This window comes from Rhinatrema bivittatum, chromosome 4, assembly GCF_901001135.1.
Source record: "Rhinatrema bivittatum chromosome 4, aRhiBiv1.1, whole genome shotgun sequence".
Lineage (NCBI taxonomy): Eukaryota > Metazoa > Chordata > Amphibia > Gymnophiona > Rhinatrematidae > Rhinatrema > Rhinatrema bivittatum.
In genome coordinates this window covers 110566123-110590847 of record NC_042618.1, presented here as the reverse complement: position 1 = coordinate 110590847, position 24725 = coordinate 110566123, and the positions used below count along the sequence as shown (strand labels likewise).

Below are 24725 nucleotides of genomic sequence, written 5' to 3'. Positions count from 1 at the left end.
TTGGGTAATTCATGGTAGTGGACATTGTATAGTATATAACATAGCTACGGTGCATCAAAATTACCTTCTGAGCAGTTCGGAAATACACACTCTTATCTGCCCCACAGCTGATCATTCGCACTTTCCCATCATTAGCTGTAAGAAACAACAGACATAAAACAAACTTATTAAAAAGCCTTCTAAAACTGGCCTTCATGTCAAATTTCCTCATCTGGAAGAAGCGACTTAGTTGGGGAGCATAATAGTAAAAGAGGAAAATATTCAAAACCTCTAGGCACCTAACTTTGGGACATAAATATAAGTGACTGAAATAGGGGCTTAGTTTTAAGCATGAAATTTTAGGTACCTATTTTCAGCACCAAAGCTTAGGCATCTAAGTTCAGCTTAGATGGCACCTATGTTATGAGCTCATCATTTTTTTGAATATCAGCCTCATGGTAACATAGTGGATGGCGGCGGAAAAAGACCAGGTAGACAATTCGGTCTGCCCAATTGTAACATACTGGAAGAATATATTCCAGCTGTAAAAGTATGACTGCTTGTAGGATATCACTAAGGTACTGGATGGTGGGAGAATAAGGGAATAATGGAGACTTGGAGACTGAGGAGAGAGCAGAGGAAGAACGGGGACTCTGTCAAGTAATGTCTTTGCACTTCCCCCAGCATCCATCATGGTTTGAACCTATGGCTACCTGGGGATCTCAGAAGACATTGTGTAGGTCTTGCCTGCATCTGTGCACATGCTCACTTCTGGCAACCACCCACCTAACAACCAACTGGGGTTCCGCTTAATTTTGGACAATTACCTTGCCAGTCAAGTTAATCCCTGAGGGGTTTTCTGGAGATACTTGTGACCCCACAAACCTGGGGTCCCACAGATCCCAGAGAAATGTTCACAGACCACACATGCAAAAACCAGGATCACTTTATCCACTAATATTACTAGCTTTGAATTTATATGTTTTGTAAGCTTATCTGAAAATGTATCCTAAAGCTGCTTAAACCGAGCCAGTAACATACAAGGAAGACAAGGCAGTCCATCCCTCCTCAGCCCAGCCCAAGCCTCATATATCTATCAAACAGGCCGATTCAGTAAAGTCCGCGGGAGAGCGGATGAACGGCAACTCGCCGGTGCACACGATTCAGCATTTAAATTAGGTGGTGCGGTAGAAACGGGCAAAAGGAGGCGCTAGGGACACTAGCGCGTCCCTAGCGCCTCCTTTTGACCCGGAGCGGCGGCTGTCAGCAGGTTTGACAGTACGCTCAATTTTGCCTGCGTTGGTTCTCGAGTCCACTGACAGCCACGTGCTCGGAAACTGCACGCCGGCAAAATCGAGCGTCCGGTTTTCAACCCAACAGCCGCCGGCCCATTTTAAATTTTTTTTTTCTTTTTTAAACTTTTTTTTACTCTTCGGGACCTCCGACTTAATATCGCCATGATATTAAGTCGGAGGGTGCACAGAAAAGCAGCGGCTTGGCTGCACATTTTACTTTCTGTATCCCGCACGCATACCTAATAGGGCCCTCAACATGCATTTGCATGTTGAGGGCCCTATTAGGTGCCGCGGGTTGGACGCGCGTTTTCCTCCCTTTACTGAATAAGGGGTAAGGGAAAACGCGCGTCCAAGGGCAGGTTAACAGTGCACTCCACTGTACTGTATCAGCCTGAAAGTTTTTTGGTTCCCAGGTCTGGACTTCTGTCTGCCCATATTTTCATTATAGCTCTTTTAAACATCTCCTTAGACATTTTCAAAAAGAATCATCAACCAGATGTATATAATTTTTAATTTTATCAGGGAAATGGCAGGAATCCCAGCTACATGCTGGTGGTCAGTCTTCTGCATGGCTTGACTCCTTGCAGAGAATCCCTTTGAAAATTGCCCCCACCATGATTAGAGGGGGAAGTGTCTTCCTCAGAACCCACCAAATGAACTGGAAGGGTTATGTGCATCTCTCACCTGCAAATTTCACAGACGTGATGGAGGAGGAGTGTTCATCCAGGGTTTGCTGCAGGCTGTACTCCTTCCCAGCATCCAAGACATGGATCAATCTGTCTCGGCTAGCAGTTGCCAACAGGTTCAGTCCTAGCACAGAAGGAAGCAAAACCAACAGCAGAACATTCAAGTTGCTTAAAACTAAGTGGATTTTGGTGTTCATAAAAACAAAGTGGCTAACTGAGCTGCTGGAGCCAGAAATAGTATTGCACAAACTTCATCACCCAGATCTGCCAAAGTGTCTCATCCCCTGACCTGTAGTACTCCCTCTTATTTCAGTGCCAAACCCAAGCATACTTCTGATAAAGCATTTCAGTAACAGCTGCCAATATTCCTTCTCCTGTTCAGCGCCAAACTCCTTCCCATGCAGGTCTGTCAGTGCAACTTAAAAACATTGCCCTCAGTCAATCAATGACAATATAGCTCAGCATAAGGTGAAAGAAAGCCTTGCACTGTTTCGATCCTTGGCTTCTCCTGAGTAGATATTACTGGGCATTTTTTCCAACATGTTATTAAATTGTACACAGTGAAAAACATCCATACAGCAGATAATTTGTCTACATTGATGGTCCATATGAAATAATAAAGGTGAAGGGAAAAACAATCTTACTATTTCTCAGTGCTCCATACAATTGCCTCCAAGAAACATGGTGTGCCCATGGCCTATTGCAAAATGGACATTTTCCTACCCATTCCAAACCAATTTGCCCATCCAGAGATTAGACCACACCTAAAAATACCTGTGATTTTCCCATATATTACCTAATTTTGCATTCCACAGAGAGCAAAATTATACCAGTAACTAAAAGACTGAAAAGGAGGCCAACTCTCTAGCTTTTATGCCTCCAGGGTACCACTCTCCACCAAACATACAAAGGGCTACCACACTCCACTATACTGGGGAAATCTTCTCTGCAAAGAACAATTTACCTTCTCCATAACAAATACATCCTAAACAATATGAAACCAAATCTCAACAGATGATTTTTTTCTTATGTCTTGCCATGTTCTAACGGATTTTCCAACCAGGCACTTGTTATGTTTAGGGAGCATAAGTAAAATCACCACGGAGTCCATGAGTCCATGTTAGAAGGGGATTAATACCATTAGAAAATGAAGTTATCCTGTAAAGGTTAAGGATGTAAGCAAATGCCCCTATGAAATTAGATCAAACGCATCAAACTCCTTCACTATTTGTGATAAGCTTTGAATATACAGGTAATCACAGTGAAAAATCAATTAGTGCCATTCCCTTCTCCAACCTCCCACGAAAGATAGACCCTAAATCCCTACATCCCTCTGCAAGAGGACAGGAGAAGCTGCAGAATATGGCCAATCTTTCTCTCCTCCTTACCAGTCTCTGGTTTGGAGTACTCCAAGCAGAGGATTTCAGAGTCATGAGCTTCCACTTTTAGCATCTCGTTCAGACCTTGCAGGTCATGCACCCTGGTACAGGGTGAGGAAAGCAGACAGAGAGAGAAGCGTCAGCACAAGACCTTGCGGGGCAATGTGGATTTTCATTAGCACCTGGTTTCTCAATCCAGACCCAAAGCAGGAAACAAATCTCGCTGAAATTCAAGGTTCGAGGGAAAAAAGTGGGAGAGGAAAGAAGGTAACAGTGTGGAAGTGGGGGTGGGGGGAGTGGGGTGGGGGGGAGAAATGGTTCCTAAGATACAGTCTGCATCTCATCTGTACCCTTTACTGTCCCCTTCTGAACCAAGGTTTCATAACAACTTCACTATTTCATGACACTTACTACACCAGATGCAAATCATACGCTAACTATCATACCCTTTCGCTGTGCTGTGCAAATATGTCAATACCTGAGGGTACCCGTCCTGTCACCCGAAGCAAGGTGCTGCCCATTGGGGCTCATACAAACTGTTCGAATCCCAACCTTCATATCCATTGACTGCGTATCAACCTTCTCATTGACCAGTGCAGAGTTGTAGTCCAAGTCCAGTAAGACCTGAGTATTGTTGTCTAGAAATATAATCTTCATAAGATCCTGTGAACAGCATAAGTGTGAACAGTGGGAGGGGGGGGGGGGGGGAAGGAGGGAAGAGAAAAAAATGTGCGACAATAAGACAAAGTAAGGAAAGGGGGAGAGAGAGAGTAAACGAGAGTTAAAAACAGATAAGAGAAATATGAGATAAACGTATCCAAAAATAAACTAATCAGTTATGATAGGAATTTGAATAATGGTAGTAGTAACCAGTTGGGACTGTGGTCCAAGGCAATGCAACAGTGAACTTGCCCTGCATTCAAAGGGACTTTTTCTTTAGAAAAGACTTACTTTACATAACCGCAGGAAGGTCAAACCAAACAAACTTACGCTGCTAAGAATATTGCGGTGCAGGGCCGTGCCGTGAATGTTGGAGCTCTCTGTGTTCCAGAGGCGGATGGTATTGTCAGAAGAGCAGGTGATGAAGGAGTTGGGAGGCAAACAGGAATAGTTGCTGTCCTTCACCTCGGGATACACCTAGAAGGGAAGGAAAAACACGCATTATTTATTTATTTATTTTTTAAAGTAGAAGATTTAAGTCTCCTTGCTTTGACAACAGCCATAATGTAACTGTTTCCACAATGGGGTCGGATGGCTGGGCATTATCTCCCAGGATCTCAGTCTCGGCCAAAAGGGGGGACCCATCTTCATTGTCGTGACTTAAACCCTGCACCTAGATCTTGTCCAAAAGGCAAAGAAGTGGGGGAAAAAAAAAAAGAAAGAAATATACTACACCTGCATTAATACCTTAATACAACAAAAAAAAAAAAAAAAAAAGAATTGGGACATGGGCCTCATCACATGTGCATTTTCAGCCTGCTCAGTCAGGTCAGGTCAGTAACTACAACATTTCCAGATGCTCAGTGACTGCAGAGTGAATTCACTCTGCTTCTTAAGCAGCTAGGAGAAAGGAATCCTTGTGATGATCCAGACATTATGAGAGGGTTTTCTAACTCAATCTAGGGCTGCAAACTGATTTTTTTTAATCCCTTCCTCGACAGGGACCGCAGGTAAGTAAATACCTACAGAGTTTGAAAGTATATGGGGAGTTACAAAAATAAATAAGTGTACTGGCCAGGATTTACCCAATCCGCCCTGCACTGGAAGTGGGGGAGGGAAGAAGGTTTCAAAGGCATCTCCTTGTCAATAACACCCCTTTCCAAATTGCCTCTAAGGGCTGTAATCTTGCAAGCCTTAATTTTTACGCAGATTTAAAAGCTAAAACCCTTTAAAAATATATTAAAGGTGCACTGCTCTAAACTCAAAGAGCAGCCTTCCCCTCTCTTTGGCATAATTACTCCTTTTTATACCACTCCTTTGTATCAATCTCCGATAGAGGAAAAGTGAAGAATGCAAATTTTGGCTTAAACCTGATATCCTGTTCTAAAAGCTCTACTACAAGATTTAAAACTTTGTTGCTCTCAAAACCTGGGGGAGGGAGGGTGGCTTTAAGTTTTGTTAAAATTGTTCTCCTAACCCATTTTCTCCAACACTCCCTTCTCTCATCTACTGCAATTCCGATCTCTTCTACTGGCCATGAGAAAGAAGAAAAGCTTCTGCTGCAGCTGAGCTTCACAGCACCACTCATGTGTCCACAATGCTTTCACCACCACCAGGTCCAAATGGACCTCTCACTCTGGGATATGCCCAAATACCATCAGCCCTATTAAATCATGAATACAACAGCCAGAATGGAAAAATAAAGGAACAAAACAGGGCTCAGATTTCAGAGGGGGGTTTGTAATGTTCACTTATATCCATTCTCTCTGTTCATTTTAATGCAGAATGAAACCTGACTTGCTAATTGATAGTCAAATCACCGCACATATAAAACAAAGTTACTTACCTGGAATATAGGTTCGCAGAGGACAGAAATTCACCAACCACACAACTGGGTGATGTCATTCTGACAGCACTGAACCAGACAGCCTCTTCCAGAGCTTTCTAGGATATTCTTCAGCTCCACTAAGCATGTGCAGTAGCTCCCAAGCCTGCCGCAATGCTTTAATTAAGCTACTGAGTCCCAGAAAAGGAAAGAAGAGTGGGATTGTCTGACTGGTGAACCGCTGTCCTTAAAGGATATATATTACAGGTAAGTAACTATCAACCTGTGTTCTGAGGACAAGCAGGAAGGAAAACACCCCACCAAGGCACACTAGAAAAGGCAAACAGGTGATAGAAAAATTGCTGGAATCAGAGCAGGCTGACCTGGGAGAAGGGAACTCCTGCACATGCCTAGTAAAGTTTTTACTGAGCTCTGACAGCTGGGTCCATGTCAGCATCATCAGATGATATCACTCATGCATAACAGCTAATTCATGCCTGCTTGTTGACTGAGAACAGAAGGACTAGAATAATGGAGAGCCCAGAGAACCAACAGTGTCAGACATTTCACTTCCATCATCTTCTGTATCTGTTCCTTGGGCTGATTTAACAATCACCCCTAAACTGTTGTCACAACCACACAGTCTTGACTTTATCCTTTCCACACAGAAGTGTTCACTTCGATGCACCTGAAACAAGCCTGGGTACACTACAAGTGCATACTTTGTATACATACGTGCACATTTTATATGCACTCGCGTGCACCTCCAAATTCAGAAAAAATGGCAACTCAGCAATTTCATATCATGGTCAAATGATATGAAATTAATGCATAATATAATGCATAATATAATGCACCATACCAAGGCCGAAAAAGAAAGGAGGTGGTCTACTCTTGGCAGCCAAGAAAAGACTCAACCTCAAACTCCAAACTACTCAACCGCCACCCAAAATTGAAATCGCACTATTTGCATCCAAATCCCTACAAATCTGCTTAGTATATGCCCCCCCAGGCCTTATTGAAAAAGATCCCTCACCCATCACGGAATACTTCACCGTCAACATCAAACAGATCTTCCTACCATTATACTAGGGGATTTCAACCTCCATGTAGATACCCACCCCACCACCCCCGCCTGCGAGACTCTACTGGACACCCTTAAAGTCCTAGATTTCAATCAAATCATCACCGAACCCACACACAAAGCAGGCCACACACTCGATCTAATATTTGTGAACTCTAAAATAACCATTGCCACCCCACCCGTAGTCACCCCAGTACCATGGTCTGACCATTTCCTCATTAATACAATCCTTGAAACCAAACCCCTCACACCTTCCACACAAAAACACCATAAAACCATCTCTTTCCGTAAACACTGTAGTACGGAAGAGCTCACCCTAGCTTTCAACAAAATAGCTAACAACATTGATCTCACCAATCCAGACACCGCACTACACTCCTGGAACAATCTCACTACGACCATAGCCAATGATCTATGCCCCATTATCCACAAAGAAATACCCTCTACACAACAGGAGAAAAGGAAACCTTGGTTCTCCGCCAAGTTAAAAACCTTGAAACAAGAACTAAGAGCCAAAGAACGCGCCTGGCGCAAACAACCATCGGCTACACTTAAAGCCACCTATAACAACACTTTACACGCATACAGTCATGCAATTACCCAAGCCAAGCGTGATTTCCACGCGACAAAGATCCACGATTACCAATTTAATGCAAACGCCTTATTCACATATGTCTCAGAACTCACCAATCCCAATTCACCAACTCTCAACGATACTACCTCCAACAAAAAATGTGAAGAACTAGCCCTATACTTCAAGAATAAAATCGACAATATTCTACTCCGCTTCCCAGACAACACTACCCCCCTCCCCCCCACTCCCAATGACAAAAAGATCACCCTTAAAACATTTGACCTCACCACCAACATAGAAGTAGAAACTATACTAAAAAAGATGAAACCATCCACACACTCTTCAGACACCATTCCTTCAAAAACCCTCCTCTCCATCACCCCCGCCATCACCAAACATATTAAGGACTTTATCAACTGCTCTATTACTGCAGGCAGTGTCCCAGACCCACTCAAACTGGCCATAGTCAAGCCCCTCCTGAAAAAACCCACCCTCGACCCCACAGACCCTGCCAATTACCGTCCAATTTCCAATCTCCCATTCTTATCCAAAGTCCTAGAGAGGGTTATTAACAAACAACTAACGGAGTTTTTAGAAGACCACAATGTCCTCCACACTCAACAGTTCGGTTTCCGCAAAGACCGAAGCACCGAAACCTTACTACTAGCCATGACAGACACCATACTTAAAGGTATGGACCATGGAAACTCGTACATACTCGCCCTACTAGACATCTCAGCTGCTTACGACACTGTCAACCATCAGATACTAATGACCGGCCTAACAGAAATAGGCATCGCCAACACAGCCCTCTCATGGCTCTCCTCCTACCTCACACACAGAGAGTATCTAGTTAAAATCGACAAGCACGAATCCTCACACATACCTATCACGCAAGGCGTACCCCAAGGATCATCCTTATCCTCCACCCTATTTAATATTTATCTCATACCCCTTTGCCACCTCCTCTCCAAACTAGGCCTGAAATTCTTCCTGTATGCAGATGACGTGCAGATTCTCATCCCGTTTCAGGGATCCATAAAAGAACCTCTGCAACGCTGGGAATCTTGCCTCGCCACCATAAGCGCCTCACTATCCGAACTCCATCTTGCTCTAAACTCGTCAAAAACAGAATTACTCGTCATCTCTAAGCAGCCTGAACATTTCACTCTCCCCATGCAACAGAACACTCCTCAAAATACAACCACAGCCACCCCTCAGACCCAGTTTGTAAGAGATCTGGGAGTCTACATAGACCAACACCTAAGTTTCAAACCCCACATCAAAAATCTACTAAAGGGGGGTTTCTATAAACTTAACATCATAAAAAAACTCAAACCCCTCCTCCACACCCACGATTTCCGCACAGTCGTACAGACCACAATGCTCACAAAAATAGACTATTGCAATTCCCTATTACTAGGACTCCCCGCCGCCACCATCAAACCCCTCCAAATTCTGCAAAACTCCATGGCTAGAATCATAACAGGCACACAAAAAAGAGACCACATCACCCCCATACTAAAAGACCTACATTGGTTACCTATCTCCTTCCGCTCACAATACAAAACCCTCACCATCCTTCACAATTCCCTACACAAACATAATCACACCTGGCTAGACGAAATGCCTCGTTACCGTTCCTCCGACCGTCCCACAAGAACAACCCATGCAGGCACTCTACACACCCCATCTCTAAAGGCAGCACATTCTACTCACACCAGAGAGAGAGCCTTTTCCGTCGCTGGCCCCAACCTCTGGAACTCCCTCCCCACCCTCCTACGCTAAGAGACATCCCTGAAAATTTTCAAGAAAGGAGTCAAAACATGGCTATTTTGACAGGCCTATCCTGACACAAACCAAATTTAATCTCTCCCAGCCCCCCCTGCTCGAACTTTCTCCACCCCTCCCTATGTTTCCCCGCTTCCCCTCACACCACCCATGGATACCCTAGAAGAAACAACATCCCCCTCTACTGCTTAATTTATCCTTTTTGATCACGATCGGTTAATGTGTCCTTTTCGTAAGAAATAGTATTTTGTTCTAAGGTTATATTGTTATGTTTTTGTTACTTTATTTTATTCTTTGTACATTGTTTTATTGTATCGCCCACCTGAGTTCTTTGTAAACCGGCATGATGTGCTGCACGAATGTCGGTAGATAAAAGTTAATAAATAAATAAATAAATGTCATGCAAGATTCTTACCTCAATACTCCAGACACATGAGGAGTGATACAGGGCAGAGTATACCTTGCCCACTTTCTTGGGATCCTTGATATCCCACACATAAAGACTGTGATCATTGTACACACAAGACAACCACTGATTGGTAGGATCATAGGTCATGGCGATGGTATCCGGATACTTGGCATCTGTTAGGCTGGAGAATAAGCGGCTACAGAAAGAAACAAAGGGATCTGCTTAGAGTTTCATTGTACTCTGAAACCTATTTCTGCCCAGAAATGATTTATGGATGCCATAATTTAGAAAATATAATCCAAACGTCTTCAATTTGAATGTGCTCTTTGGTACCATTTGCTTAAGCCTGCAGCATACCTTGGGTGCCATGGCACGTTTAAAACGATATGTTGCAATCAGCACCTTCTGCTGCCATGGACATGCACCATCTTACTAGTCTAAGCTCAGAATTTTGAAGTCTAGGAATTTTACTCGTAACTGAAGTTGGAGGCTCAGGTGGTTGCTGTGGTGAAAAGTGCATTTTTTAATTTATGCACCGGGAAAAGCAGTTGCCCAGTCTTTCACCATCCAGTCTACATATAGTCATCCAAGCAGTAGTTATATTCTGCTAGATTACTGTAACATGCTGTAAAGCATTTCCCCCTTTAATGTATAGACTCCAACACACACACACACTAACTTTCTGATTTTCCCACAAGAGACCAAAGCAGATTACAATATATAAACAGATATACAGATTTGAGAAAAAAAAACCTATATACTATTTCTCTTTACATAAAAACATGATGGCAGAAACAGACCATATGACTCATCTAGTCTGTCCATCCATCCAATTTATCTAGCCCTTACAATTCCCATCACTCCCTCTGAAAGCCCTTATATTTATCCCATGCTTTCTTGAATTCAGATGCCATTTTTGCCTTCTCCACCTCCAACTGGGAGGCCATTCCATACATTCACTACCCTATCTATAAAGTTATTTCCTAAAACTATTCCTGAGTCTATTCCCTTTCACCCTTATCCCATGACCCCTTGTTCCAGAGCCTCCTTTCTGCTGCAAGAGGCTAACTTCTTGTGCATGGAAACGTTTGAGATATTTAAAGGCCTCTATCACATCTCACCTTTCCTCTAGGGTGTACATGCTTAGATCTTTAAGCCTATCCCCATTTGCTATAGAATGAAGACCATTGATCATTTTGGTAGTCACCCTCTTGTCAGACTGCAATCGGTTTACATCCTTTTGAAAGTGCAGTCTCCAGAATTGTACACAGTATTCCATATGAGGTCTCACCAGGGATCTATACAGGGGCAATATCACCTCCCTTTTGCTGCTGATCAATCCTCTCCCTATGCAACCAACCATCTTTCTGGCTTTTGCCATCACTTTTTTTTTTTTAAGTTGTAACTTTTTTATTGGTATCATATAGTGTCATACATGTCAGAATGCAATCAGTCACAATACCGTCACTCACAGCGAAAAGTAGCTTAACTGAACATCATGACCAGAAGAACCTGGAAATACCAATTTTTCCAACCATCCATATCTATTCCCCCCTCCCCCCTCTCGCACACAGTCATCATGTGAAATATCATACAAATAATAAAGAATATCAGTCCTATTGATAAGAAAAGAATAATACAGACAAGTTGAAAAGTATATAGAATCAGATCCATCTTTAGCAGTCCCAAGTCTAAGAAAAACCCTACAAACACTCCTGTAGAAAGCATTGCAGCGGTAACACGTTGCATTATAGAAATCGAAAAACTGTTATACATCGAAACAATTATTGTGCATCTCCACCATTAGGTTTAGCTATTTCAAACTTTCTGAGGTGTTGTCCATTGCACATATTTATACCATATTTTGTGAAATTTAGCTAATGTTTTGTGTTTATGGGCCGTAATTTCCCCCAAGTTATGCATAACTCTCACCCTGTCATAGACATCCTGGATTGCTGGGGGTGACGTATCCCTCCATTTTTTGGCAATTGCTCCCCTGGCTGCAGTTACGACGTATTTAATAAAAGCATTATGAAACTTAGAAAGCTGTGGGTTGTCTTTGTTCAGTAACGCCTGCGATGGCACAAGTGATATTGGCTCTCCGAGAACTGTTGTCAGCCAGCGAGCAATATCATCCCAGAAAGGTGTAATGCAGGGACACTGCCACCACATATGAAAGAAAGTTCCCGGTACCTGGCATAATCGCCAACAAAACTCAGAGACATTGGCTCATATGCGATGGAGCCTATCTGGGGTCAAGTACCACCTGTATAGCATCTTATACCCATTTTCAATGTGAGAAGCAGATATAAGACCCTTACCCATTGAATATGATAGGTGTTTCCAATCCTCCAACGGCCAATGTTCCTGAAGATCCTTTTCCCAAGCAATAACATGGGGAGCCTGGTCACTTAACCCTCCCATTAGCATAGCATATATACGAGCTATGTGTCCTCTCACCTTCGCAGCTTGTATGCATAAGGCTTCAAATGGTGTGATCCCCAGCGGGAGCTCTACTGTCATCTGATTGTGGGTTAGAAAATGCAATACCTGGAGATAAAAGTAATGATCCTTAGAATCAAGATGGAATCTCGCGGAGAGCGTTGGAAAGGACTGCACCCCTCCAGGATCCCACATGTCAGACACCTGCATGATGCCCCTAACTTTCCATCTTCTGGCAATATCAGAGTGTACTGCGTAACCAAAGGAGGTGTAGTGAAACAAGTGGGTGCTATGAAAATGTGTCCTCTGGCCCACTAAGACCGACCGCCAAGTATTCCAAATGGTTATTGTCGCCTGTACGGTGGCAGGTAGCTTAGCAGAGGGAGTCCAGGTGGATCTCCTCTGCCACAGTAGTGCCGTGAGGGGGAGGTCTCCCACAATTGCCTGCTCTAATTGTACCCATGGCTTTTGGTGGGATTTATTATGCCACTCCACCGCCGCCTTTAGATATGCAGCGCCTTGGTAACCCATAAGATTGGGCATGCCTAAGCCTCCTTGTAACTTAGGAAGACATAAAATCTGCTTTCTGATCCTTGGTTTCTTCGCCCACCACAGATATTTAAAAAATCGACTCTGCCATTTATATAGAAATTTTTTGGGTATTACTATTGGTAGAGTTTGCAACAAATATAAAATCCTTGGCAGAATATTCATCTTTAGTACCGCTAAGCGACCCAACCAGGAGATGTGATAGCGATCCCACTCCTCCAGATCCTTGTAAATTCTGGCTAACAAGGGAGGGTAGTTAAGTTGAAAAAGATCCCTCGTACATCCTATGTAAATCCCCAAGTATTTTATTTTCTCTTTAGCCACTTAAAGGGATGAGTCTTCCTAAGTTGGTCCACCATTACCGTCGGTACGGATACATTAAGCAATTCAGATTTTTCCCAGTTGATTTTAAACCCCGAGATCTTGCTAAACGCCGAGATCTCGTCCGTGATGGCCACTAAGGATGAGACAGGGTTAGTTATGGTAAATAAAATGTCATCTGCGAATAAAGAAAGTTTAGAGGAAAACGATCCAACCTTCACCCCCTGGATAGCTGAATTGGCCCTGATATGGTGCGTGAATGGCTCCAAAAAAAGAGCGAAAAGTAAGGGAGACAGAGGACACCCCTGGCGTGTGCCTCTACCCACAGAAAAAGGTTGAGAATACCCTCCATTAATCTTTAAGCAGGCTTTCGGGGCCTCATACAGCTTTTGTATCCAGCGTATAAAGCGATCCCCAAAGCGAAAACATCTCATAGTGTGGAATAAAAAGGGCCAATGTACATAGTCGAATGCTTTTTCAGCATCAAGCGCTAGTAACAATAGAGGGGTATGGTGTTCACGAGCCCAGTCCATAAAACTTACTATTTTCCGAACATTATCGGAGGCCATCCGGCCAGGTATAAATCCTGATTGGTCAGGATGTATCAATTGCGGGAGCAGACTATTAAGCCTATTCACCAATATTTTCGCCAGTATTTTCATATCCAAGTTAATCAGTGAGATCGGGCGATAGGACCCGCACAAGGTGGGATCACGTCCCGGCTTAGCCAAAATTGTAACCCCTGCCAGATTAGCTGAGGAAGATAAGGACATATCCCCCTGAAGGGCATTAAAGAGCTTAACCAATAGTGGCGTAAGTTGTATAGCAAATTTTTTGTAAAAGCCAGCCGTCAGGCCATCCAATCCCGGGGACTTTCCCACCTTTAAGCTTTTTATGGCCCAGGTGACTTCCCCTGGAGTCACATCCCGATCCAAAAACTCTTGATTATCAGGGAGTATGGTTGGAAGAGAGGAATGAGATAAGTAGTCTTCAATCTCTGGACTATTAATGGCTAAATCAGTAGCATACAATTCTGAGTAAAAACGTATAAAGCATTGCCTAATTGCAGTGTTAGAGGTCAACATAGCACCCTGTTCATCTTTTATTTTAATAATATTATTTTGCATTTGTTGGACTTTCAATTTTCTGGCTGACGTCCCGCTTTGTTCCCACCTTCATAGTATTTTTGCTGCGTAAGAGTGAGTGAGTACGCTATGTGGGCCGCTTCTAATTCCTCCAAGTGTGCCCTGAGTCTGTCCATTTCTCCCAAGATTGCCTCATCTCCGCTACTCTTATGTTGGAGACCCAGTTGTTGAAGGCTCTGTAGCGTTTCTGTTTTATCTTTGTTACGCTGCTTTTTCAAGAAGGAACCTCTGGCCACAAATTTCCCCCTGAGGACTGCTTTTAAACAGTCCCAAACTAACATAGGGGACAGACCGTCCTGGTCATTAAATATCAGATACTCCCTGATCTCCTCCTGCATCTGCAACACAAAATCAGCCTCCTCTAGTAGACTCTCGTTCAGCCTCCAGAACCGCTGCCCCCTGTCATAGGAATTTAGTTCCAACTGGATAGTGATCGGGCTATGATCTGACCAAGTAATGAGGTCTATTTGTGGGTTTTTAACTTGATTGACACAGCTTTTAGCTATGAGGAATAGATCAATTCTGGAGTAAGAACAGTGAGCTCTCGAGTAAAACGAAAAGTCTCTGCCCCTGGGGTTCCATATGCGCCACACATCCAGGAGATTTAAATGAGTCAAGAATGTTTTAAAGAGTTTACGGTCTTTCTGAGACATGTAAGCAAAACCCTTAGAATTATCTAGAAAGGGATTCAGAGTGATGTTAAAATCACCCCCTACTATCACGTGACCTTCCGCATGCTTGTCTATCAAGGTACGAATACGACTTAGGTATGTACCCTGCCCACTGTTCGGTACATATACATTAACAAGTGTATATTTCTCCCCGCCCATCACAACAATGAGTATGAGGTATCTCCCCTCTGGATCTTCGTACCTGGTTACCTCTTCATACATTACATCTTTGTGAATTAAGACTCCTACCCCCAAATATTTATGGCTTAATGGGCGGGGCACCCAATACTGAGCCGGGTAAGACAGATGTTTAAGGAGGTATTCATGACGCCTCTTCAGGTGGGTCTCCTGAATGAAGGCAACTGAAACCTGGTGTCCAATCAAGTCTGCATATAAACAATGCCGCTTATACGGGGAATTCAATCCCTTTGCATTGATAGATAAGTAATTGATGACCACCATGTTTTACAATGTCAGGTAACTATGAGAAGTCCGAGCCTGCACATTCCATATGCGCGGGACATCATGTACACTGGGCTCTAGTGTGGACTGACTCTGTGCCCAAGTGTTTCTAAGTATGTCTGTGTTTAGCAGTAAGAACCTGTGACCTGTGCAAGAACCCCCAATTCCCATTCCCCATCCCCCCTCCCGCTTTACCAATTTCCCCTCTAGTTGGACCATCGCCCCCGTCCAACCTAAGACCAGAATGGAGGAATTTGTCATCTCAGGGTGACTGCCCCACCATCTCCAACCAACTATTGTGAAGCCAGCTAGTAACGCTAAGCTGGCTTTAATTGCTGAAATTCCCTCAGAACTAATTGGCTGTAGCAAAAAACAACTCTGTAGCTACAGGAAGCAAGAAACAACAGTGTACCAAAACTATAAAATTATTCCCAACATGAGTAAAAAACTATGCAAACCAGCACTAGGCAATATGCCGCTCCAAACGAAGTGGTACTCTTTCCAGCAAGGAAATCAAAAGTTTCAGGTTTGGTCCCTTTGTGTTAATGAGGAGTCTGTTTGGCGCCTCAGTCTTTTGTCTCCTTTATTTACTCTCTGCCATTTCGGATACTCCTCTCTGCGGCTGTGAGGTTTGGGCGCCATTTGCAATTGATCAAAACCAGCAAATCCAGCGTTGTGCAAGAGGGTCGCAGCTTCCGAAAGATTTCGCACCCGGTGAGACTCGCCCTTTACCGAGAAACTCATCCCAAATGGGAATAGCCAGCGATATCGAATATTTTCAGCTCGTAGTCGATCTGTGACCGGTTTCATCTCCTGCCGCCGTCTGACAGTGATGGGTGAAAGATCCGCAAAGATCATAATGGCTGTGCCCTTCCAAAGCCATGTGGCTTGCTTTCTCGCTATGATCATTAGCTTGTCTTTCTGGGCAAAATCATGAAAGCAGGCCAATATATCTTTGGGCTTGTTAGCCACGTTAGGTCCCAGAACCCGGTGAGCACGGTCGATTTTAATATCCCCTCCGACTGTGTCACTGACCTGAGTCATTTCTGAGGTCAACAGCAGCTCGCAGATCTGTTTTACTACCGCGACGCAGTCTTGGTTTTCTACCGACTCCAGCACTCCCCGGAATCGCAGATTATGGCGTCTAGAGCGGTTCTCTAAATCTTCCATTTTATCATGGAGCCGTTCCATTTCTTCACGAAATTGTTTATTTTGGTCACGGAGGCCTTTGATATGTTCGCTGTTAGCGTCAACCCGGGTTTCCGTTTCAAAAATCCGACGGCCATGATCCGCAAGGTCACCTTTTAACTCTTCTATGGATTCCATAATATTTTGCGTTTTGGTGGTCAGCTCGTTTTTGAGATCCGCAAACCACAGCTTCATTTCCGATTTAGTCGGCAGGTCTCCCTCAGCCAGTTTATCAGCCAAGGCTTCCTGCCCATCGTCCTCGGCTAATCGGGGGTCGGCAGCCGCCATGTTATCCGCCACTTGCTGGTTCCCGTCGCAGTCTTGCTTCTGGTACGAATACTTTTTAAAGTCCACAGCTTTGCGTCTCGTTGACATCAGTACAGGCAGGTATGATACCGCCGATGTTTTAAGATAGAAGATTGTAGCTGATGCGTACGATATTCTGAGGATTATAGTAGGAGGTGGAGGAGCTCTAGTTTTAGGCAGCCATCCCTTGCTATGACGTCACTTCCTCCCTTTTGCCATCACTTTATCCAACTTTTTGGCCACCTTAAGATCATCAAGTATAATCACCTCCAGATCTTGTTTTTCTTTTGTACTTAGAAGAATTTTGCCTCCAATACTGTAACTCTCCCTTGGGTTTTTGCATTCTAAATACATTACTCTGCATTTTTTAGCATTAAATCTTAGCTGCCAGTTTCTAGACAATTCCTCAAGCTTTGCTAGAGACCTCATATTTTCCCACCCCTTCCTGGCTGTCTTCCCTGATGCAGATTTTGGTATCATTGGCAAAACACATACCTCTCACAATAATCCTTCCACTATGTCGCTCACAAAAATGTTGAAAAGAACTGGTTCCAGGATTGATCCCTGTGGCACACCTCTAGTAATATCCTCCTCCTCCTCCTCAGAGTAAACTCCATTAACCACCACCTTTTGTCAGCTCCTACTCATCCAGTTTCTAACCCAGTCAGTCACTCTAGGTTCCATACCAAGGGCGCTCAAATTATTTATAAGTCTTCTCTGTGGAACCGTGTCAAAGGCCTTATTGAAATCCACGTATACTATGTCTAGCACTCTTCCTTGATCCAACTCTCTGGTCACCAAATCAAAGAAATTGATCAGATATGTCTGACAAGATTTACCTCTAGTAAAACCATGCTGCCTCTGATCATGCAATCCATTGGATTCCAGAAATTGCACTATTCTTTGTTTTAGAAGTGATTCCATTAATCTGCTCACCACTGAAGTCAGACTAACAGGCCTATAGTTCCCAGCCTCCTCCTCACTTCCATTTTTGTGAATAGGAACCATTTATGCCCCTCTTTGGAACTACTCCCAACTCTAAAGCAGCATTCAAAAGATGAGAGAGTAGAGCTGCCAGGAATTCTCTAAGGTCCCGCAATACCATCTGATGTATCCCATCTGGCTCTATTGACTTATCTACTGAGGGGTCCATATTTAGCTGCTGAATGACTAGTTAAGTTGGCCGGATACACCTATTTGGCTAACTTAACCAGGATATTCAGCAGCACAACAGTGCCGCTGAATATACCCGGCTATCTTAAAAGTTAGCCGGATATATCTATCTTGCTAACTTTAGACCTGCCTACAGCATAGCCAGAGTGAGTTGGTTAGGTTCAATCTGCTCCTCCATGGACTGCCTCCTGCCCACCCCAGGAACACCCCTGACATATCACGGCTAAGCCATTTAGATGGATAACATTTCAGCTTTTGAATATCTACCCCTTTAAGCTTAGTTAGTTCCTCATGGACACACTGTTCTAAAAATTGATTTGAGTTTTACCTCATTTCTTTTTTTTGTGGGGGGGGGGGGGGGGGGGGCAGCTGAGCTCTAATGTTTATGTATGTTCTTGATTTACCACCATTTCTATAGGCATCATAGCAGTTTACAGTAAAAAAAAAAAAACCAACACATCAATTAACATTACATATAGTATTTATATGCAATACTGACATGAGGTGGGTGGCACCTTACAGACTAACCAATTTATTGAAGCATGAGCTTTCAAGGACAGAGTTCACTTCGCCAGATGCATCTAAAATGCATCCATCGACAAAGGTGAAACACTATCCATCTTCTTTGCTCCAAAAAGAAGTTTAGCGGCAGTGTTTTGCTTAAGTTGAATCCGTTTAATTTAAGTGTCCATCCTTGGCAGAAAACATTACAATAATCAAAGCAGCTTAAAATCAATGAAAAGACTAGGATATACCAGTGATATATACCATGGCAGCAGAGCCATAGGCACTGTTCACTAGAAGGTGCCAGTGCTCCCTGCTGCTTTTATGAAGGTGCCCCTCTCTCTTCCTGCCGCTGCCCCAGACCCACGATGGCCTGCAGAGCCAAGATCCCACTGCCAAAGCTCCTGTCATTTATGCATGGCCTGTGGGGCTAAAAACAATTTTGCCCCCCTCTTTCATGTGACCCAACTGGTAGGAGAACAGAGAAAATGGCTGGCGCTTTTCCTCCTCCTTCTGCTACCGGCTCCTTTCCAACGTGTGCAGTTCAAACGTTGATCTGCGCAAGACGGAGAGTTGCTGGGTGGCAAGAAGCCTGATACTTTTGATGCAGCTCCACTATTGCTCTCTGCTTCCATGTCAAGGGTAAAGGGAAACTGGATTCAAACAGCACCCGAGGGCCCTAACTTTTACGCTCTGGGAAACTGATAAGCAGGAGGGTAACCTGCACGGTGGATCATTTGGTCCTTTTCTGCCGTCATTTCTATGTTTCTAAGAGGTTAAAGGCACTGGGGGTTGCCAGCTCTGTCAGTCTGCCACAAAGGAGAGGCACTGAAAGGTGAGAGTGCAAGGAGGGAGAAAGATGAAAGATGAGGGAAGGTTTAAAAGTGAGGGCAAGTGGGGGAGGAAAGAGGGAAGTACGGGAGAATGGTGGAAAATGAAGGGAAGGGGGAGGAGTAGGAAGGTGAAAAGTGAAGTGAGGAGAGGATAGAAGATGAGGGAAGACTGAAATGTGAGGGGGAAGATGAAAGGTGAAGGGACAGTTTTAATTTGAGGGAAGGGATGGAAGAGAAGACTGAAAGTCTTGGAGGTTTGAAAGGGGAGAAGGATGGTGGAAGGTGAGAAAGAGGAAGGAGGGGATAATTTGGGAAAAAAGGAGGATTTTCAGAAAGCAAGAATGGAGGCAGCTGTTGAGTGAAAGACCCAAGGAACCAGATAGCTAAAGATTGTAAAAGGAGAGAGTTAAGGGAGCTGTAGGGTTGGGACATGAAAAACTTGAGAGGGAGAAGATGGGTTAAAATCTAGCCAGGAGTTTATAGTCAGGCAGAGAAAGAGAAACAAATAGAAAAATAAGATGATGTAGGAGAAGCACTGAAGACCAGAGAAAAGAAGAAAAAGAAAATGGACAGGAGACTCTGAAAAAGGAGTTGAGACCAACAAGAGAAAACAGATAAAAAAAAATTTAAAAAAAGAGATGAAGACCAAAGTGATTAAAAAAATGACCAGACAAAAAAGGCTAGTAAAAAGCATTTTGTTAGTTTAGTGAATGGAATGTGTCAATTTTGGGAATGTGTGTCTCGTGATATCTTTGTTTTTTGTACAATATTTGCATTTCTGCTTCTTTTTTCTCTGGTGTTGCTCCACATGCAGAGACTGGTTTCTTGGTGTTCCCAATAAAGTTTTTGTTTACATGTTTTTACTTCTAATTTGTGGTCACTTATCCGTAGAGACGTTTGCTTTCAGCTTTTGTTTTATTTTTCCTGGGAAATTCAATCTTATAACCAAAAAAAAAAAAATCAGTTATGGGGAAGGGGTTAGGCTAGATGTGGTGGGGTAGGTAGGGAGCAATATTTTGACAGCTATGTGCGCAAAAATTCTCTTTCAAGCAACTTTTTATAAGCTGAGCTAAAATTTGTGTGCTACAAGCCAAGTGTGCCCAAGCAGGAATATTGTAAAAAATATCAGATTTCAAATGTTTTCATTAACTGTTTTAATGAAAATAATTCTCCATTACTTAAATCATCATGAAGCAAGCATAGGATAAGCCACATTTTACTATTGCTGCAAAATTCAACTAATTCTATATGGCTAGACACATTGTGAAGTGACACAAAGCTCCACAAAAAAAGACACTCAACATCTATACAGCAAACCTAACAATGTAACAGTAGTAATGCCAAGGTCTCAAACAACAACCAGCCTACTTGTGAAAAAGTACCATTGTAAATATTACTCGGGGTCCCAGAATACCAATATATCTCCTAGGGGAAACAAAAAACAAACCAGATTGCTATAGATCCCTACACAGACTCTACACACTAACAAAATCTCTCACCTTGTCACATGTGCAAAACAGAGGCAGACTCTCACTAAATACAGAAGAAAGAATCACAAATTAGAATCAGCAATTTGCAGACCAAAAACTGAAATGGAAACTCCAAGATCCCTATACAGACACTACACACTAACAAAATCTCTCATCTTGTCACATGCGCAAAACAGAGGCAGACTCTCACTAAATTCAGAAGAAAGAGGATGTGGTTGGTGCGGTTGGTGTAGTTGGGTTTAAAAAAGGTTTGGATAAGTTCTTGGAGGAGAAGTCCATTAACCATTCCAGTACACCCACTGCTCACCCTCCCATACCATTCACCCTTCCCCTGCCCCCTGCAGCCTCCCCCCACCCCGCCCTCACCCCTTAGCAACCTCCCTCTACGGTCCCTCGTCATCCCACTTCTTTCTCCCTCCCCCCATCCCCCCCCCCTTACCCTCTTACCGCTTACCTCCCCCCATCCCCCCCCCTAACATATAATTGAATATAAGGGCACTCGCCCCCCCAACCTGTAAATAAGTTCTTTATATGTAACTCTATAAGTGCAGTATATCTAATCCATGTCACTCAACTATGTTATTCATGCTTGTTGACTCTCTTTTCTTGCACTTCCTTATCTACCCAGTTCCTTTTACCCAATTTCTCCCAGTTAGCCACCCTTGTTCATTGTAATTTCCTTTCTCAGTTAATTGTGAACCGACATGATGTGTCCTACGAATGCCGGTATATAAAAATGTTAAATAAATAAATAAATAAAAATAATCAAGTTTACTTAGGGAATGGCCTCTGCTATTACTGGAATCAGTAGCATGGGATCTTCTTGGTGTTTGGCTACTGGTATGGCCTCTGTTGGAAACAGGATGCTGAGCTTGATGGACCCTTGGTCTGACCCAGCATGGCAATTTCTTATGTTCTTAAAGAATCACAAATTAGAGCCAGCAATATGCAGACCAAACACTGAAATGGAAACCTCAAGAAGCTGACTGTCTATTAGGTAACAAACATTACCATTCTTCATAAAATAAACAAAATCAAGAAACGTAAAGCACCAATAACAGCAAAACCACACTAATAAAAATATTTCAAAACTCGCAAATAGAATAACATCCATTAATTAAAGTAATATACAATTTTTTAAAAATTTCAAAACAGCAGACATCAAATAACACCCAATAATTAAAACTAATAAAGATTTTAAAAAGTCCCTGCTTTCCTTTCCTGGGGACATTTGATTTCCAGTCATCTGAGATTGCTGTGGATTAGTGCGGAGGCAGGGAGGGGGAACTTTCTCCTCTCATATACACACACACGTTCATTTTCTCTCTCTCTCTCACACATGCTTTTTCAAACACACAGTTGCTCTCACACTCTCACAGATGCTCACATATGCTCTTTCACACAAACAGATTCACACACTCTCACACCCGCACAAGTTCTTTCACACACAAATGTATACTCTTATTTATACATGCTCTCTTACGTACATGCATTTACTTTCTCTTATACATATACACACGATCTCTCACAAACACACTCTCCCCCTACCTCACTCACACGTGCTGCCTCTTCCTTTCTTGGCTGTGGGCTGCGTAACAGTAACTGGGGCCTCATTTTCTGCTGTTACTGGCAGGTGCTGGGCCTCTCCCTTCTTCACCGCCAGCAGGTTGGGTTCCACCGGCGGCACACAGGGCCTCCCTTTTGTCTTTGTTGCCAGCAGGAGGGGCTCTGTCAGTGGCACACAGGGCCATCCCTTCTTCTTTGCCACCAGCAGTCCACAGCGCCTTTCTTTCATCTTCGCTGTTGGCGGGTTGGGCTCCACTAGCAGCCCATGGAGCCTCCTTATCTTCACCGCTGATGGGCTGGGCTCTGCTGGTGGCACATGGAGCTGGGCAGTCCTTTCTTTGCTGTCGGTGGGTTGCGCTCTGCCGGCAGCCCACAGGACCTTCCTTTCTTTGCCACTGCAGGCGACCCACAGAGTCTCCTCTCTTCTTTGGACACCGACGGGGTCTCTTCTGTTTCTCAACTGCTGGGAGAGGAGCTTTTGTGCATGCTGCTCTGCTGTGTGAACATAGTCCAGAATCTTTTGTGCACATGAACACTTTAGAGGGAACAGTGGTAGGGAGGGAGCATTTTGGAGTTTGTAACATGTGTTGTATATTATAGCATGGCATGTAACAAGAAAAAATATGTAATATGCAACTAGTCAGATTCTACGTTTAGTAATAAAACAGATTTATCATAAAAAAACAGTACAAAAATGACTTCCACTGATTTTTTTCCTGTATGTTACAGTAATTTTTTCCACTGATTTTTTTGTTATAACATTGAGATTCCCAGGAAAGATAAAATAAAAACCGAAGGTCTCTACTTTTTCTATTTTTGACATCTGTAGATGACATCCTGGCTCTGCCAGGTAGGATGTGGAGTAGGTAATAAGAGTTCTCAATTTATTCAGTGGCTTAGCTCTTGCTAGCATGACTAGTATAGAAATAGAAATTAATAACAGAAAGATCTTCAGGCCCCATCCATACTGTTCATTTTCTGTACCAATCCTGCAGATCATATTTAATCTCTGGTGTTACCCTTGCTTTCGTCATATTAAACAAAAAAAAATATTCCTCCATGCTTGTTGTCACATAATGCCTCTGCTTTACTCCCTAACACCCACCAAAGGTCAATTCTTGGTCACTTGAGAGTTCTGACAAGCATTGCAAAGGCCTCACCTGCACATGTGCCACTGTCCTGGTAACCTCCCACCTGCCAACTGTGCTCTTGCTTGCCTCTGGGCTTTTACCCTGCCCACAAGCTATTCGCTGATGGTTCCTGTGGACACTGCAACCTCACCCCAACCCAAGGTCACAGATTTCCCAGAAATGCATTCATAGAACACTAACTAAACACCCTGGTATCATCCAGTAACTTATCTAATCTGGGTCACTGATCAATCTCAGAGACAGTGCTAAGAAGCTAAAAAAAAAAAATTAACAAAGATTAAAGTGAACATAAAAAAGACCGAAAAGCTGCAAGCAAACAAACATGGAAAAATAATGGGTATTTTTACAATTAACACTTAACTAATACTTTTACCACTGACTTGTTTGCAAACTTAACACACTTCAGTTTTTCCTAGCAGAACAGTAGTTGATTCTGCTGGACTCACTGCCAGACTTCTTAGGCTGCTATATCAAAAACAGTTGAGAGGCATCATGCTGTTTTTCTCACTGTTCTGTCCAATCAGCATAAAGCACTGCCGAGCACTCAGACACAAAGTCTTTAAACCCTTTCAGATCTGGGCTCACTTTCCTCAGCTCAGCTCTTAATTGTCTCGCCATCTCTGTAAGCTCCTGTACCTGTAACTGCCAAAAAAAACCCTTAACTAACTGCCTCTCAGTGGGGTTGATGTAATAAGGTGCGCTGAAGTTGCATTTGTACATGTGTTTTCCTGCGCAAAGCCCTATGCGGGGATGTAATAAGGGTTTTGTGCATGGGGAAAAAAAAGCGCATATAAGCGTGCTTACAGATCTGTGGTTTTTCTGCGCGAATGCATGCTAATGATATGCAAAGGAGGCAATTACCTAATCACTGGCAATGCAGGGAGCTGCACTAATGCTAGTGCGTGTTTTTTAATGCGGGTTTTTTGCCACCGTGGTCAGGGCGTGAATTAAGTGACAGCGCAGACTCAGGGGTCATTTTATACCATCGCTTGCATTGCTGTGGTGTGGTTGTGTGACCGTGCAGCTCTGGTGTGATTTATATGGATATTTCTGATTGCGTTCAGCTGTTCCTGATGCTGTGGTATATCTTGCGAGTTTACTAAAGGATGACAGCAGCAGAAGGTAAGGGCAAGCTGAGCACCTATCTCAGTGCCCGAACAACCAACTTAGCTAGGCACCTTTCTGGGCACCTGAGCATCCAGATTCGCATCCAGCAGAGCGCCTATCTCAGTGCCCGAGTGC

At 43.4% G+C, this 24725-nt stretch overlaps 1 protein-coding gene across 1 annotated transcript in view; it reads right to left on the bottom strand.

Moving 5' to 3' along the window:
* MAPKBP1 (mitogen-activated protein kinase binding protein 1) overlaps positions 1-24725 on the bottom strand; it is a 408115-nt gene that overhangs the window by 199115 nt on the left and 184275 nt on the right. Inside the window, exons 10-15 of the mRNA XM_029597450.1 lie at positions 9689-9878; positions 4330-4476; positions 3818-4002; positions 3349-3440; positions 1959-2084; positions 65-135 (exon numbers count right to left, since the gene is read on the bottom strand). Coding sequence (XP_029453310.1) covers positions 65-135; positions 1959-2084; positions 3349-3440; positions 3818-4002; positions 4330-4476; positions 9689-9878 — 811 coding nt within the window. The remainder of the gene's footprint in view (positions 1-64; positions 136-1958; positions 2085-3348; positions 3441-3817; positions 4003-4329; positions 4477-9688; positions 9879-24725) is intronic.